Source organism: Natator depressus, chromosome 3 (assembly GCF_965152275.1).
Source record: "Natator depressus isolate rNatDep1 chromosome 3, rNatDep2.hap1, whole genome shotgun sequence".
Taxonomy (NCBI): Eukaryota; Metazoa; Chordata; order Testudines; family Cheloniidae; genus Natator; species Natator depressus.
Window position 1 is genome coordinate 20,183,697 of NC_134236.1, and position 17,314 is coordinate 20,201,010.

The following is a 17,314-nucleotide window of genomic DNA, read 5'->3' on the forward strand; positions in this document are numbered from 1 at the left end:
CGGCGGCTGGGACCCCGGCTGGCAGCAGCATGCCAGTAAAAATTGGCTCGCGTGCTGCCTTTGGCCTGCGTGCTGCAGATTGCCGACCCCTGTGCTAGCAGCTCATTTATTTATTTTACTTTGTAAACATTTGCAGGAAGAGGGAAAACCAACACTGCAGGAAGCTCATCCTTTTGGTTCAAAGGGGTCCCCAAACTCAGTTCAGGAGGCTTTCACTACTCCCTCCCCCATGACTGAGGTAGACTTAGTCAGCTGAAACTACCAAATTTGGCCAAGCTAAATATCAGATAACATAGCCCTTGAACATAGGACAGTTCAGATCTGAATCTGAAACTCTGTGCTCAGGTTCATCTCTGTGAGACAGATACAAAGTGGAACCTGGTTAGACTTTGGGTCGAGTTTGCATCTCGTCTTCGCTCACTAACCCATCTCTTGGAAAATTTCTTTGAAAAACTTGGAGTTTGCCTGAATTGGTACAATTCAAGGTTTGAAACGAACCCTGAAATCAGGAAAACTTCAGCTGGTGTCGGTTTTTATTACAAAAGTTGTGAACGGTTCCTGAGGAAGCTGCTATTGACATGTAAGATGCCACGTTGCACAGATTTTCATAATGGTTTACTTACGGAAATCCCAAATGCTGCACTTTTCTTGCCAAATTGCCGTAGAAAACACTGCCAGAATGGAATGCTCACCGCTGCTGATACCTATATATGATGCAAAAATATTTGTATAGTACTGACTAGGTCTAGGATCATCTCCAGAGGCTACAGTGACACCCTATACTGTACTATGCGAAGGATTTGGACTGAGGAAGGACTCCGGGATTCCTGCTCCCTTCACAACTAAGAGACAACTAAGAATCACAAAAATTGCAGATGAAAAAGACTCATTAGGTCATCTAATCCATCTCCTTACCATGCAGAACTGTCCCATGCAGACACACACATCACCAAGGTGATGGATACAATATAAGAATTTAAATAGAAAAGAATATAGTACATTCCCCAGTGATTTGTCCAGTGCACTATTACATGTCCCAAGTGATAAGTGACTATTCACTATTTCCAAGTGATAAGTGATAGACTATTCAAATACATTTTGAGAACAGAAACTTTCTCCCAATACGCATCTTAAATTTTCCCTTTCTTAACGTAAACCATAGAAATTAGAGACAGAAATGACCAGCTAGGTCGTTCAGTCCATCCCCCGGCAAATTCTAATTGTACTTCATGCTACTGCTTTCCATTTAAACATCTAAAAACTTGTGGGTGTCTCTCTCTCTCTACATATAGATTTATAGATATATATTGATGTATATAGATAGAATTAAACACAACACCATCCTTGAAAGGAAAGCTGAAGTAAGTACAGGATTCACTCCTTTGGGGGTGGATATATCCAGTACTGCAATTGATCAAAGCCAAAATGTCATCCCATTATTCCTAGCTTTACCCCACCTTGTACCCCCTAAACAATTCCTCTCCCTCCGTGGCATTTATATCTTTCCAATACCTGCAGAGACTAGGGATATAAGAAAAGAAAGGTTACCTACCTTCCGTTACCAGAGTTCTTCGAGATGCGTGGTCCCTACCTATACTACCTGTGGGATATGCATGTGCTTTATGCACCTGAGACTGGAAGAGTCTTGCCAGTAGTGTCTGTTGGTCCCCATGCTCTGATGCAAGGGTAGGAGGGACAGTGTTGACTGGCCACCTCTCCAGTTCCATCTATACTGCAAATCAAGTGTTATGATCTGAAGCACAAGAGAAGGAGGGCAGGTAATGGAATACAGAAAGGGAGCACACCTCTTAACGAACGCCAATTACAAAAGAAGGTAGGTAACTTTTCTGCAAGTGCTGGTCCCTATGTGTATTTCACTGTGCATGACTGACAAGCAGTACTCATGATGCAGGAGGGTACAAGGACTTCTGCTGTACTCTCTGTAGGAATGCTGACCCAAAGGATGTATTATTACATAGTGCTGCCTTGAGTGCAGGGTACTGGACTAGATGACCTACTGAGGTCCCTTCCAGTCCTACACTTCTACGCTCAGATGAGGAGGCTTGCATCAAGACACAAGTGTCTTGTGAGGATATGAACAGAACGCTACAGAGCTGCTTTACATATATCAAGGAGGGGTATTTCCTAAAGCGAAGCTGCTGAAGCACCTTTCCTCTGGTGGAGTGGGCCTTGCTCTGCCAGGTGGAGCTGCATGAGATAACTGGTAAGAGAACAACATACAGCCTGAAATCCACTTGGATAGTCTTCGTGAAGATAATGCTTGTTCTTTCATATGTTGCACTAGGGCCACAAACAGCCCAGGCAATCTCATAAAGGGCTTTGTTCTCTGAAGATAGAATGACAATGCCCAAGGTATGTCCAGCGAATGGAGTCTCTGATCCTAATGGCTGGTATGAGGCTTAGGAAAAATATATACAGGTACATGTATAGTCTGAAATTACTTTGGACACAAACTGTGGGTGCAGTCTCAAGGTAACCTTATTCTTATGGAAACTGATGTATGATGGGCCATGTATAAGGGCCCCAAGTTTGCCTACCCTTGTAGCCAAAGTGATGTTCACCAGAAAGGCTAACTTCCTAGAGTAACATGAAAGAGAGCATTTTGCTAGTGGTTCAAATGGTGATTTACTTAGCATGGAAAGGACCAAGTTGGATCCCATGTTGGGAAAGATCTGGCTATTGGAGAGAAGATTCTGATTAAGCCTTTCAGAAATAGCACAATCACTGGATGCGTGAAGATGGAGTAGTCACCAAGAGGAAGGTGGTAGGCACTAATTGCCACCAAATGAACCCATAGGGATCTATGGGAAAGACGAGAAAATTTCAGGGTGAGCAGACAATCTAAAATAATGGGAATATCCATGTTGTCTGAGGACATTTGGTGACATCTGACTCCAAACAGAGAATCTTTTCAACTTAGCTAAGTAACACCTTCTGGTGGATTCTTTCCTGATATTGTTCAGGATGGCTTTAACAGCTGTTGAACATTTCTGCTGTAGGTTCAATGCCCATCCAAATACCAGGCTGTGAGGTGAAGTTACTCTGGATTCAGATGCCTGATCTTGCCCTTGTCCTGTGGAGGAGGTCTGGGAAGGACTGGATGCTGACTGGTGTGGACAAGATGTCAAATCAAGAAGGATGGGGAACTGAATTCTCTTGGCCATATGGGAGCAATGGGGGTGATCACTGCCTTGTCCCGCTGGACATTCCTGAGAACTCAAGGTAAGAGTGGGATGGGGTAGGGGAAGACTACATCAAATTTCCCATCCATGGGAGTAGAAGGACATCTCCCTTGGAATTATGACTGTACACCCCGCAGTGAAGTATATTGTGCATTTCTTGTCTTGAGACGCAAACAGGTCCAGAATTGGAGATACCCTTGCTGGAATAGGTCTTTCACCAATGAATAGTGAATCTCCCATTTGCCATCCATCAAGAAGTGCTGAGACTGTTTGCTCGTGTATTGTGAATTCCCAGAACATGAACTGCCGATATGGTATCCCAATGACAAATGCACCAATTCCAGAGGCAGACTGCCTCTATGCAAAGGGTGTAGATCTTGCTCCTCCTTGCTTGTTGATGTAGAACACAGCCATCATGTTGCCTGACATCACCTGAATGTGCTGGGAATGAATGAATGGTAAGAATTGTTAGCAGGCCTCTGAGACTGCTCTGAGTTCCATGAGATTTTTGTGCACCCTGGACTCACAAGGTGTCCATATTCCTTGTGCTATTTGTTCGTCCAGATGTGCACCCCACACTACTAGGGAGGCATCCACGATTAGCGTTTTCTGAGCAGGTGGCGGAGAGAAAGGACCTCTTCTTCGTCCTGCCACCAAACCTTGTATCCTAGGTGGGGAGTGTGTGACGTTCCCCTCTGGTGTTATCTGGACCAGTGATCTGCTCGGTCACTCCAATCCTTGACCCTGGGGGCCAGCCTTACCTTGCTGTGTGTGAGAACCCCCACTCCTGGGCTGTTCATGCACAGCCTCTGGCATGTAAGCTGCTCTCAGCTACTTGCAACCAAATGACACTAGCCAGTATCTCCGGTCCCAGACACAACCCTAGGAACCTCCGTCTTGCAGTGTCCAGTTATGCCCGCTGGACTCTGCAAGTTTATATGAGTTCGTCAATTTAACAAATAAATTGATATGTACCAGGCTTGTTATTCCAAGGGGAGTCTCTGACACGCTTCAAACCAAATGCACTGCTTCAGGTAGAACAAACAAACGTATTAACTATGAAAGACAGATCTTAAGTGATTATAAGTCAAAGCATAAGTCAGATTTGGTCAAATGAAATAAAAGCAAAACACATTCTAAGCTGATCTTAACACTTTCAGCGCCCTTACAAACTTAAATGCTTCTCACCACAGGCTGGCTGGTTGCTCTTCCAACAGGCTCTCCCCTTTGATCAGCGCTTCAGCCGCTTGGTGTGGTGTCTGTAGATGTTGGTTGAAGAGAGAGGAAGAGCATGGCAAACATCTCTCCCTTTTACCATGTCCTTTCTTCCCTCTTGGCTTTCCCTCTGCCCTTCAGACTCGGGTGACCATTACCTCATCGCAGTCCCAAACTGACCAAAGGAAGGGGGGTGAGTCACTCGAGAGTCCAACAGATCCTTTTGTTGCTGCCTATGCCAGCGTCCTTTGTTCCTGTGAGTCTGGGCTGGGTTTGTCCCATACATGCCCTGATGAGGTGTGAACTCTGCTCTTGGAGAGTTTTTGCCTGGGCTTATTTTAAGCCATAAAGACACATTTTCAGCCTCGTAACTATATACATGAAATTATAATCTATAACATTACTATAACATCACTATAACAACAATGCTCAGTGCATCATGAGTCTTCCGAAGACACCCAACATGACAAACTTTGCATTGAATACCACACAATCATTTTACAAGAATGAACATGGGGGTGCTGGCTGTTCCCCCGTGGTACAGAGCATCACAGAGTGTAACTAACTGGTCCATACTGTGCCTGCTTGGCACATATACTGCTCAAAACCAGGCTTGTAGACAGTCAAGTCAGAGGCACATGAATGGTGTCACATAGGTTCAAGATGCCATGTAACCCAGGATGACAAGGATGTTTGTGAGAGCTCTCTCAGCTGATTGATCAGGATGTTCATAGACTGAAATCTCTCTATATGGAAGTAAGCTCTGGCCAACTGGTCATGGTTGTTTCTACAGTTGCTCCAATGAATTCTGTGGTCTGTGTTGAAGCTGAAATAGACTTTTCTACATTCATGCAAATTCCTAGTTACTCCTGAGGGCATTCTGTGCCAAGAAATTAAAAATTCTGCACCAAAAAAATTAAAATTCTGCGCACAATATTTTAAAATTCTGCAAATTTTATTTGTCAAATAAATGTGGAGGCTTCAGCATGGCATTGGGGAGCACAAGTCACTGGCTGCAGAGAGGTGGGAGATCATTGTGCCATTCCCCCCCCCCCCCGAGACACGGACTCATTAGTGGGGCTGCACCCAACCCTGACACAGCACAAGGACCGGGCCTGCCCTAGAAACACCCCAGGGCCATGCCCTCCATGTCAGGTGCACCAGGTGTGGGCAGGCAGGATCCAAGTGTGGAGGGCTTAGTGTGGGGGGATCCAGGTGTGGGTTGAGAGGGTTCTGTGTGGGGCAACCTGGGTGTAGGCAGCAGTGGGGAATCTGGGTGTGTGTGGGGGAATCTAGATGCACAGGGACTTGTTGGAGGTTCTGGGTGCAAGTTATGGGACTCTGCGGGGGGAGGGGGGTCCAGGTGAAGATGGTTGGGGCTCAGCGGGGGAAGTCTGGGTGTGGGGGGATAGAGCTTGACAGTTGTGGGGGGGCTCAGTAGGGGATCCAGATGCTGGGGGAGTGGGGCTGAGTGCGGTGGAGATCCAGGTGTAGCTGGTTGGGGCTCAGTGGGGTGGGGATCCGGGTGCAGGTGGCTCATTAGGGTGCTCCAGAAGCAGGGGGAGTAGGGCTTATCGGGGGGACTTGAGTGCGGGGGGGGGGGGTCTGGGTATAAGGGCGTCTGGATGCATGGGGGTTGGGTGGATGGGGGAGCAGCTCTCTGTAGAGGGATCCCTCCCTCTGCATCTGAGAAGTGATGGGTACAGGAAGTCAGGGGGGAGTTTGCAGAGCTTTCTGCTGCTGGGGGAGTAATCTGGCACTGAGTCTTACCCAGTCCCAGATGCTGTGCAGGGGAAGAGGAAGTCCCGTCCTCCCCAGCGCAGGGTAGGAGCCACCAGACATCCCGCTTCCTGCCCCACAGTGATTTACCTCTCTGCTGGCTGCGCTGGGCACCCAAAACATACTGCTGTGGAGGGTTGGATGACTGCTCTTATGGCTTCCCTTTGCTTCCCTGTCAGAAAGTCATTCTTCTGCGGGGAAGCAAAGAAATCTGCTGGGGGATATAAATTCTGCGCTTGCATTTCCCCAGGAGTACCTACTGATGTTAGAAGATTAATGAGAGATGAGGTTGATGTCATTCCCTCCTGTTGAGACTTTTCCATGAGAAGCCAGCAGTCTAGGTATGGAAAGACAATGGAACCATTGTGCTGGAAGCATGCTGCCACTAACAAAAATACCTTTGTAAATACTCTGGTTGCTGTTGCCAGTCCAAAAGAAAGCACCCTGTACTGATAATGCTTCATATCTATCATGAACATTCTGTAGGAGGGGAAGAGGTTTATATGAAATTAGGCTCTCATGTGGGGAGCTGTGAACTATTCATTTCTGTTTAGGTATGGGTTTATTGATGCCAAGGTGACCATCCTGAATCTTAGTCTTTGGCTGAAAACACTGAGGTGCAGGAGGTGTGATATGGGTTTCCATCCACCTTTCTCCTTGGGGATTAGAAAATATTTGGAATAAAATCCCCTTCCTTGATAATGATACAGACTCAATGGCTGCCTATAGAAGTAGGGAGCCTCCTTACCTTGAATAACAGTATCCTTAAAAGGGACAGGGAGGCAGGCTTTGGAGGGAGAGAGGAGAGAAATGCTACAGTGTAACCAAAGTGGATAGTAATGAGAACACATTTGTCTCTTGTTATCCTCCACCGTATGTGGGAAAATTGAGCTAGGCAGCCATCATAATGGATCTCTGAGGTGAGAGGACCTGGCATTTGAGCAGGTTCGCATCTCTCAAAAGTCCTGTCAAAAGTACTTCTTGATGGGCAGTTACAGTTGGAAAGGAACGGAAGAAGAAGTACACTTGCTCCACTGCACCCTCGGACGCTTTCGTGGCAGTTCGTATCCTCCTTACTGAAAGAAGGGCAGTGATGTTGGTCTAGGCTTATAAGGTTGCCTGGTGTATTTCCTCTTGGGCACTGGGGGTGAATACCCTTGAGTCCTTTAAGGAGTGCCTCTTTTCTGCCCTCTTGGAAGTGGCTTGGGTGTGCCACATCATTGCTTGGGTGTGCCACATCACTTTGGCCAGCTCTCAGATAGCCTTGTTGACTGGAGTGCTACTCTGTATGCTCTGTACTCTGCAGGGTTTTGTGGGATGACTCTTGGTCTTCCTATACGGGAACATGGTGGGCTTCAGCAATCCTTTTTAACAATTCCTGTTAGTGATTATCTGGTAGAGATAGAGAAGCCCAGTGGGCTAGTTTGCCTTTATTATATTCACTGCTTTGCATTATATTCTGCTTTGCATTATATTCAGCAATAATGCAAGGAACCTACAGGCCTGTATCCTGTAAGACATTAGCTTTAGCAAGTTAGCATAAAGCTTGAGGCCTATGACCTTTGAACAGATAAACAGCCAACGAAAACCCCAAGTATTGGGGAGCCGAAAATAGCATGTTTAAGGTGAAGTTTTAACCACAGGTACATGATCCAACCACAAAAGTGTCATGACAATGAGTTGACATATGTAACAGGCAAATGAGCTACCTAACCACAAGAGGGCCATGGTAATGAATTGAGATATATGTTAATAAGTTGAGATCATTGATACACTAACCTATAGAAGAAAGACACTCTGACATTAGTAAGGTGGGGAAATACAAATAAGGAAAAGGGGAAAATCCCCTACTGAATATGCATCAAACATAGTGCATCAGCATAACGTATTATAAAAGTTGCATCCCAGCCTAGGGGCTGTAGGAGAAGGAGATGTAGTCCTTGGAAGGTGCCAGAATAATGGCCACTGGTGATGATGGGGAAGATGATGGCTAACATTTCAGGTTGTTCTAAAAGGGATGGTGTGAGTATATGGATGTGCAGATGTATACTCTGTAGTATTTCTCTCTACCTTACAGAGTTGGGGTTTTTAGGACTGTGCTAAATGTATTAATAATTATTTGTAAACATAGACGAGTTCCCATAGTGTGAGTGTTGCAACTGGGCACATCAGGGTTCCCAACTATATAATAATTGAAATAATACTGGGCCTCAAAGTGATAACTTGGGATTCTTAAGTAATCTAATCTCTCTCTCTCTATATATATAATGCATAGATCTGGCTACAGTGGTAATGCTGGGGCAACTGCCATGTCAGGAAAAGAAGACAATATGCCACACAATACCAGTGGTACCACTGGATATGGCTCTTCTTCTTTCCCCATGGGCTCCAGATGGCGTTCACGCTGGTCACTCTGAGGAGAGGGATGGGGAGAGTCTCAGTGGGCCTGTACAGATACAGGATAATGCATGCATAGGTCCCATGGTCCCCAGCAGGTCCCATGGTCCCCAGCAGGGCCAACATGGGGTCCAGTATGGGTTCATCTGGACCCCAAGGCATAGAATACCATTAGTCCTGGGGGGTACCCCAACTTATGCAGTAATGGCAGGCCCCAGGAGATTCTGGAACCTCTATCAAGGCTGACATGTCTTGGAGGAAGTGATGACGGTCCTTCTCCCATATCAGAATTGCCTGGCGAAGAGAACATGGGCTCCATCTCCAAAAGTGGTGCTGTTGGAACTGTCAGTGAGGAAATACCCTGACTAGTAAAGGGAACAGGAGATCAACTTCTTTCATAACGTTTGTGGACCGATAGTGTCGTGATCTCCCTTGTAAGAACCGGGCCCGATAAGATGGGAGATTCCAGATCTGGCAGGATGGTGATGTCCTCCGAAAGGGTATATTTGCCCCCATGAGGCGTCTTCTCCCTGTTAACCTTCAGCGTTGGCTCAGAAGTGTGCACCAGTACCAATGGCCCCTTTGCTAGTATCAGGTCAGACTGTCTAGGTTCATGCCTCTCTTGACTCAGCACCAACGGTCCTGCTGCTGCCGATGGTGCTGAAGGGGAGGCACCCTCTGTCTTTGCAGCCTGTGGGTCGGTACCATGACTTCGATGGGTTTTCAAGTTTCCTTGGCCCAGGTGTGAAGGGCTACACACTTGTAGAAGTGGATCTAGAGGGGAATTTTCCTCTAGCCTTGGAGAGGCTTTCTTGCCTTTGCAGTGAACCTGAGAGGAAGAATGCTTGGCTCTACCTTTGCCTGTCACTGTGTCTGAAGTGCTAGTGCTGGGCAGCGTGCTCCTCAATGCCTCAAAACACTGTGCAGTGCAGTCTGGTTCCATGAGGTGTTTCCTAGGCCTGAACTCCCATGCTTGTCCCGCCAGTCGATGTTATAGTTACCAGTCCAGAGTCCGGATCAATCTAGTGGCCAGCTAGGTTGATCACGAGTAGGGAGGAGCCAGGTTCCATCGGTCACAATACGGTGCTCCGGGGAAGTCTTGGCAGGATGGACCCAAAGTTTCATGGCAAGGCCCCCTGTTTATACAGTGATTTTCCTTCATTGGGACCGATGAGTTTTGCACCGTCATGCTGTAATCAATTGTTTGACAAGTGCTTGTTTTCTTAAATTGTTTTTTTATTTTTTATTTTGTTTTTTTATTAAGTTTTTTAGGGAGTTATTCCATGCTGGTTTTGATTACTGATATTTGTTCCCATTGATAGGTGCTTGTCTTATTTTTAGAGTCATTAATTTGCCCTCCTTTGACATTTCAATAGGGGCATGTTGCAGCCTTCTGGCACCCTTGTGTCTGTCTCCGGCTCCTCCTTAGACCATATCTGGTTCAGCGATGGCCTTCACACTTATTTCTTAACCCACATATTCCTCATTTACACACAAAACAGAATTAATTTACGCAGAACATTTTGAACAGGAACATCAAATTGCAATGCAAAAGAAAAGAATCGTGTCATTCCTTTACTTATTTTAAAATGCTAAACCTACAACAAATTGGTGACCCTCAAAGGATCTGTTACTGACTTGAAATTAGTCCAGACACAGATTCTGGCTGATGTATCCCTACCAATGCCCATTAGGCCATTCCTTTCTGCTATTCAAAAAGGGTGGCTGGCAGGTATGATCAAATCATACACCAATATGTTTAATACATACTACATTATTCTTCTTTATTTTAAACTATATAAAATACAAACATAAAATTTTACTACTACACAGCATGGGGAGGAGTGACAGATACTGCACTTAGCAGAGATATGAGCTTCTCTGAAGCAGTAGAGGCATGTCTGATGGTCATTGCCTTGGGAAGGAACAGGGACAGGAGACACAGTTCTTGAAGGCCAGAATCCTGCCCATAAATGGAGTCCCATACTGGGAAGGGGGACATGTTCCCCGAAACCTGATTATCTAATAAACTAACAAAGAATTTTTATATTCGGTATTTACAGTTTATAATATTTACAGGTTTGATGAAGGAGGATCAGCCCTATGGACACTGGAAAGTTCAGACTCAGACCATGAAACAGTAAGAAGGAACTGGAGAGGCAGTTGGTCTGCATGGCTGCTTACATCCTCAGATCAGAGCACAAGGAGGGAAGGAGTGCACATGAAGACTAATGGACACTAACAAGAATCATCCAGTCTCAGGCACATGGAGTTCATACATAGCCCACAGTGGAATATATACAGGGACCAGCACTTGCAGAAGTGGGCCTTTGTTCCACCTCTTATTAATTTTAGTCACTGGAAAAGATCAGCCTTTGCAGTGCTTTAATGTAAGAAAGGAAGCATCAAAAAGGTTGAAGAGGAAAGGGGGGGCAAAATGGAAACAATGAAGGCTCCTCTCAGATACCCCAAACAGTCCCCCTGGCAGAAGCCAGGCCCAAGAGGAGAGCAAGCAGAAGCTTCTCTGACAAAGGTTGGTACAGTACTTAAAAGGCCAGGCAAAAGAAAGGGAAAGGTCTACATGAAGCATTTTCAGCAGGCACATACCCCAGCAATTACACATTAAACTTTCTATTTGTCCTCGGAGGGCTTTAATCAGAAGCATGAGAGCTGCAGCATTTCACCAATGTACACTCAGAGGGAGGCATGCATTAATGGAGCAATTCGTAGCTTGGTTGCAAGAGGATCACCCACGTAAGTAAGTCTGGACAGAACTCCACCCAAGAGCGTGAAGGAAGAGGACTCTGTAAAGGTATCTGTAAAGCAGCACTGATGCCTTTATACAGCAATTCACTGCATCTGAGAATACTTTAAATATTTATCCCTGCAGGTTGCCTGGCACAGAGGGCCCACAGGTATGAATGCACAAGGGAAACTTGTTTAATTCTTGGCATATCAGACTGGTGAGAGGGAAACAGAAGCTAAAATTCCAGACCTCCCTTCATGCACAATGGTTCACCTCTTCAAGAGGCAGGAAGTGGCTCGTAGGTACACGTGAACACTAAGAAATAAATTGAATATTCCAGACCTTTCCTCTCCCTACAAGTTCCACAACGTCCGCTAGGAATGGGATGGTGATCAAACTCATTGCAACAGCCCACAGGTGCTAACAATTTGTAGTCACTTAACCTGAGCTGCTTAAATGCAAGCTGCTCCATTGAACAACCCCCTCTGTCAAAGAAACAAAGTTCAGCCCTGCTTCTCACTCCTCCCCCCAAAAACCGCTCATTTGTTTCAGTGCAACTCACCAAGATGGTCACCACTAAATACTGGAAGTGACTGTGAAGACTGGCTGCATGGGTGCAAAACAGGACAAAATTGCTCTGCTCAAGCTGTGCAATGAAGACAACATCAAAAAGAATTTCATTACATCACCTATAACAAATCAGTTATTAAATAAATCCAAGCTTTTCGGTCCTGATTCTGCTCTCACTTACATCAGTTTAAATCAGGAGTAACTCCACTGAAGACACTGGAGTAATGTCAAGGTAAAGCTGGGGTAAAGTGACAGACAGATCAGGTCCTGAATGTATCAAACTAGTAGGTTGCCATATGGAAGACTAGTTTATTGGAAGGAGAGAAGAGTCTATTTACAACCTTAGAGCTTGCCTATTGTAACTGGTTAGTTACAGACAGCAGTTTGCTGAAAAAAGTTTCATTCCGCTTCCACAGACTGCCTCTTACACAGTAATACCATGCATCTTTTAATTAAAGCCATGGCTCCTAAGCAATTTACTCTCCCCCTCAGCTGAAATTAATCATGACAACCCTCTGAAGTGCAGTAACTGATCCAGAGTGGCTTAATCATGTTGCTTATATTTGTACATGGGCCCTACCTCAGGATCAGAACTGCCCACAAGTTTGGGTACTGTTTGGGTTGGAGGATCCAGTTCCTGTCTATTATACAGATAGGTGAGTCACAAGAATTATCATCCAGGATTTTGAGAGTTCAGGGCGAGGCTTGGAACTGAAGTCCTGGTCCAGGCCCTTCTCTGGTTATTTTGGGAAGGTGGAAGGCCTAGAGAAGAATCTGTGTCTTGTATGGAAGCTTGATGAACTGTTCCTTTGAGGGCCAAAAAATTAACAACTTTTTTAGTTTATGTACAAATTAGGCCGAGTATTCTGCTCCCTCCCACCTCCCCAATGCCTTCTCCAGCTTGTGCCATAGTCTGCTGTGCTCTCATTTCATATGGTGGAAAAACACCATATTGGGGTCAGATCCACCAGAACTATGTCTCCCGATCCCTTCACCCTCTGCCCCCACTCCAAAACGACACGACCCCCCCCCCAGACAGGCAGCAGCCTGTGCTGCACATACCAGCCAAGTTGGAGCAAGAGAGCTCCCAGCTGCTGCCTGCCTTCCCCCGCCTCTTTGAGACCTGAGGGTACAAGATGGGCCCAGGGTGCACCTCCTCCTCCCTGGGTGTTGTCAATAGGTGACTGTCTGCAGGCAGCTGTGTGCCATGCCAGGCCACATGCTGCCTAAGTGAGTGAGTGCTGTAAGAGTCTGGATCTCAAGGAGCCTACCTGAATCTTCCCTTGCCTGTTGTTGCTCAGACGGACTACATTATTTGATGTGAGGGGAGATGCCTGTGTTACCGTCTCTCAGTCTCAGGTCTGTCCCTCAAGCAAAAACTGCCAGATACACAATCAGGAAGCCTTGCTAACTGAACCCAAATCCATGCCAACAGGAAATGTGGCTATTTCTTTGCAAACATATTTTCAGAGGTTCTTTGTGACAAGCACAAAGCCATGGAGGAGTGACAGTCCTTCCACAGGACTTATTAATTCGCCACGACAGTTGGCAAACAAAGTATGAGTACATTATAAGCATAACTCTTGTCATAGTGTCACAGCGCCGGTTGACTGATGGTTCATGTGGCTAATGGACTAGTGCCAAAAACATGGATATTATGATCTGCTTTTAAAAAAAATAAAGATGATGATTAATCGGGCCCTACCAAATTCACGATCCATTTTGATCAATTTCACAATCATAGGATTTTAAAAATCATAAATTTCATTATTTCAGATATGTAGTTGTAGGAGTCCTGGCCCAAAAGGGGATTGGAAAGGTTGTAAGGTTATTATTGGGTTGCGGGGGGGAGGAAGGGTCCATGGTATTGCCACCCTTACTTCTGCGCTGCTGCCTTCAGAGCTGGGCCCTCGGCCAGCAGCCACCACTCTCCAGCCGCTCTGCTCTGAAGGATGCAGCAGCGCAGAAGTAAGGGTGGCAATACCATGACCCCCCTACAATAACCTTGTGACCCCCCATCTGGCGCCCTTTTGGGTCAGGACCCCCAGTTTGAGAAACGCTGGTGAAATCTGTATAGTATAGGGTAAAAGTACACAAAAGACCAGATTTCACGGGGCAGACCAGATTTCACGGTCCATGACATGTTTTTCATGGCCGTGAATTTGATAGAGCCCTAATGATTAAGGTAATGAATCCTAAGGAAACACACTGAAATGATTAACGGAGATGAGCACAGATCTCAAAATCCTGGATCAAAACAGAACTGAACTTTGGGGAATGTGGGTTGAGAATCTATCAGTTTCAGGTTTTTATACATCTATCGATGTGATGCTGCCTCACTGTGTTTCTTTTGGGAGGTTCAAAATATAGCAGCTGATCCAGATCTGAATTTTGTGGCTCTAGTTATAACTAGAAGTAGTGCTGTATGCCTGGGTGATGGAATATCATCTTACACTTACGTAGTGCCTTCCTTCTCAAAAATCTATAGGAACCACTTCAGGTACTATTAAAACACAGTCACATAGGGCAATGGTTTAATGCAGCACACATTGCAGAACAGGTTTGGGAGAAGTGAAAAAGTATTCCCTAGATGATTGAACCTAGGAGATTTTAGGTAGGTAGAATATAATGAGACAAACTGGGCCTTTAATGAAAAAAAAGCCATAGAATATTTAATAAGTGGTCAGGGCTTTAGGTTTTATTTCTTGTTTGAAAGATATTACTTCCAGCAACACAATGCCCCTTAGCACGACAGCAGGGCATTAGTTCCATATTGACTCAGAGGGGAAAAACACAATCTACCGAATCACCAGCTCTGCTTGCAAGTCTAGGGCTATTTACATTCCAGCTGCTGCTTCTGACTCTTTCATGATGTGGGTAGAACAAGTCCGATGCATGGACTTGCAAAGACTGGAGTTACCTGAATGGCTGTTGAGATGAGAAGAAACGAAGCTGTAAGCTTCAAGTACGGACCATGCTTCATTGTGAGTCTCAGTCCCTTAAAGAAAGGAATTGCTTTGTCTGAATTTAAGGCGTAAGGATCTACAAGGGGTGGAATACATAAAATAATGTCATATTTTCCAAACCTAAGTGGGAAAGAATCACTTTGAAACCCAGACGTATTTGAATTTAACTTACCGTCTCTCTCTTTTACTCCAATGAAAAGGATAAGAATGCCGAATAGATACACCCCTCCTATTACTCCCGCTGCAATCATGTAGAGTTCTCTCTTTAAAAGGAAAGAGACTTATTACAGATAAGGACAGTAAAAGCCTGATTGCACTGCTCTGGCTCAACAAAAGTAAATGGACCACTACATTGAGAAAAGACAAATTATAGATCCTAGATAGAAATAATTTTAATACCAGCCTGGGCAAGATTTACATACAAAACAATGGGGATTGTGCCATGTTAGGATATAAGCGTGCTATTCATTTGACCAGAGCAGGCTACCGTTTTACAGAGTGATATTTTCCAGGGGTCAGCACAAGCTACGACCATTATAGGGAACCCTGGCTCCCTCAAATTTTTCAGGTTAAGGTAAGGTGAGACCCAGGTGTGAGCTGACCTTGACAATATTTTTGGGAAAACAAAACCAGCCCTGCTTTTGACATCTCATAGTAAAAATAGCAGGGCCCAATCCCCAGTGCTGCTGAGTATCCACGTCTTCCAATTAAGTCAGCTATGGTCAGTGCTTAATTTGTAATGAAAGAGGTGCCGGGGCTCAAGCAAGTTTTCTACATTCATAACTGATGCAGCCACCCTGGAGGTGCTGGGGCTATGAACTGCCAAGCCTAGAGGTGCCGGGGCTCAGCCCGGGCAAAGCCTGGCACAAATTAAGCACTGGCTATGGTAGGCTAACTATTGCCTTGGCTTTTATACCTTGAAACCACATTTCTAACAGCACTGCTTATGGGCCAGGGCTAAGATTGTCAAAAGTGACTAATGATTTTGGATACCTCAGTGTCAGGGTGCCCAATGGAGAGAAAGGACGGTCCAGTGGTTAAGATGCTAGCCTAGGACTGGAGCAACCTGGATTCAACTTACTGCTCCACTACAGACTTTCTGTGTGATCTGAGGCAAGTCACTTAGTCTCTCTTTGCCACAGTTCCACCTTACAGTAGGTTTGTCTAGGCTTTATTTCCCTAGTTTGTTTATGAGAAAGTCATGTGAGTCAGTAACAAAAGCCTTCCTAACACTGCTTGAGAAATTTAGTAAAGTTTGATATAAGCATATTTACTTTGTATTTTCTGACATTATATAATGTCGACAATTTGTGTTTTAACCATTACAGAGCTTTAACTTTTTGAATCTCATTGTCTACAGTCATTAAATAATTACTGTCTGAACCCCCCCAGCTGTCCCTCCCCCAATAATTTCTTGCAACCACGAACATTTAAATAGATTAAAATAGAAAAAATGCCGAAAACCCATAAACTGTGCAACTGTGAAAATTTAAATTGATAAAAGTAGAAAAAAATGGTTAAAAAGTAAACATTGATATTAGCCATTGAAATTATCAAAAAATAAGAATAAAGTTCTGACAAGCCTATGAATATACTACAAATCGTAGGTTGCAAATCTAGAAACCATTTGGTCAAAAAAAAACTTTAACCAACAATGGCATCTTCTCAAAGAACAGGCCACCTCCTCCATGTCAAGATAAAAGTTTGGTACAGACGTGATCTTTACCTCAAAAAAATCAAACTGTTAGATATTTATGTTTTAGAAAGAGCCATGGTTGTACACATGAATGTAAGGCTATTCTTTATTCAGGATAAGTAGTTATGCTTAGGATGTGTTTTCAGAGCTGTAAACTAAGTCATAAAAGTGGGCTTCTTTCCCCCTCATCTTTACAGAGAGAAAATCTTTAGTTTTAAACCCCACACAAAGAATTCTAGAAATATCCTAATCAAAACTGATTTCTTTTACAAAACTTTAACGTCTTCATTCTTTAAACTTCAAGGAGAACATTTATGGCTGGGAAATGTTTTACAGGAGATATTGGCTAATTCTGACTCATCTATCCTCTTGATGGGGAAAACCCTTGTTGTCCCTCAACTGTTTAAGATGTTATATGCTTCCTTTGAGATGCGTATTTGCAAATGTTTTGTATCTAAAACTAGCTCTTCAAATAGCAACTTCCTGAGACTACTATTATGTGACTTGTAAGATGTTTTATGTACAAATATAGCAAGGTCATCTGAATGCTGTAACAGGTTAATATAAGAAACCATTTGAGTATAAAATATTGATATTCACTGGGGAATTAATCAGTTACCTGGCAAAGCTTAAACATCTTGCCAAACTCAAAAAAGACAAGAAAAACTTCTGCAACGACTGTTAAGAAGAAAAGACAATACTTTATCTGATGATCATTTAAGTTTAAAGGCTCTTTTGAATA

At 44.5% G+C, this 17,314-nt stretch overlaps 1 protein-coding gene across 1 annotated transcript in view; it reads right to left on the reverse strand.

Annotated features, from left to right (window-relative positions):
- Positions 1-17,314, reverse strand: part of MFSD2B (MFSD2 lysolipid transporter B, sphingolipid) — a 59,231-nt gene that overhangs the window by 12,376 nt on the left and 29,541 nt on the right. The window contains exons 7-10 of the mRNA XM_074947515.1: positions 15,049-15,139; positions 14,831-14,952; positions 11,903-11,986; positions 624-704 (exon numbers count right to left, since the gene is read on the reverse strand). Of these exons, the coding sequence (XP_074803616.1) occupies positions 624-704; positions 11,903-11,986; positions 14,831-14,952; positions 15,049-15,139 (378 nt within the window). The remainder of the gene's footprint in view (positions 1-623; positions 705-11,902; positions 11,987-14,830; positions 14,953-15,048; positions 15,140-17,314) is intronic.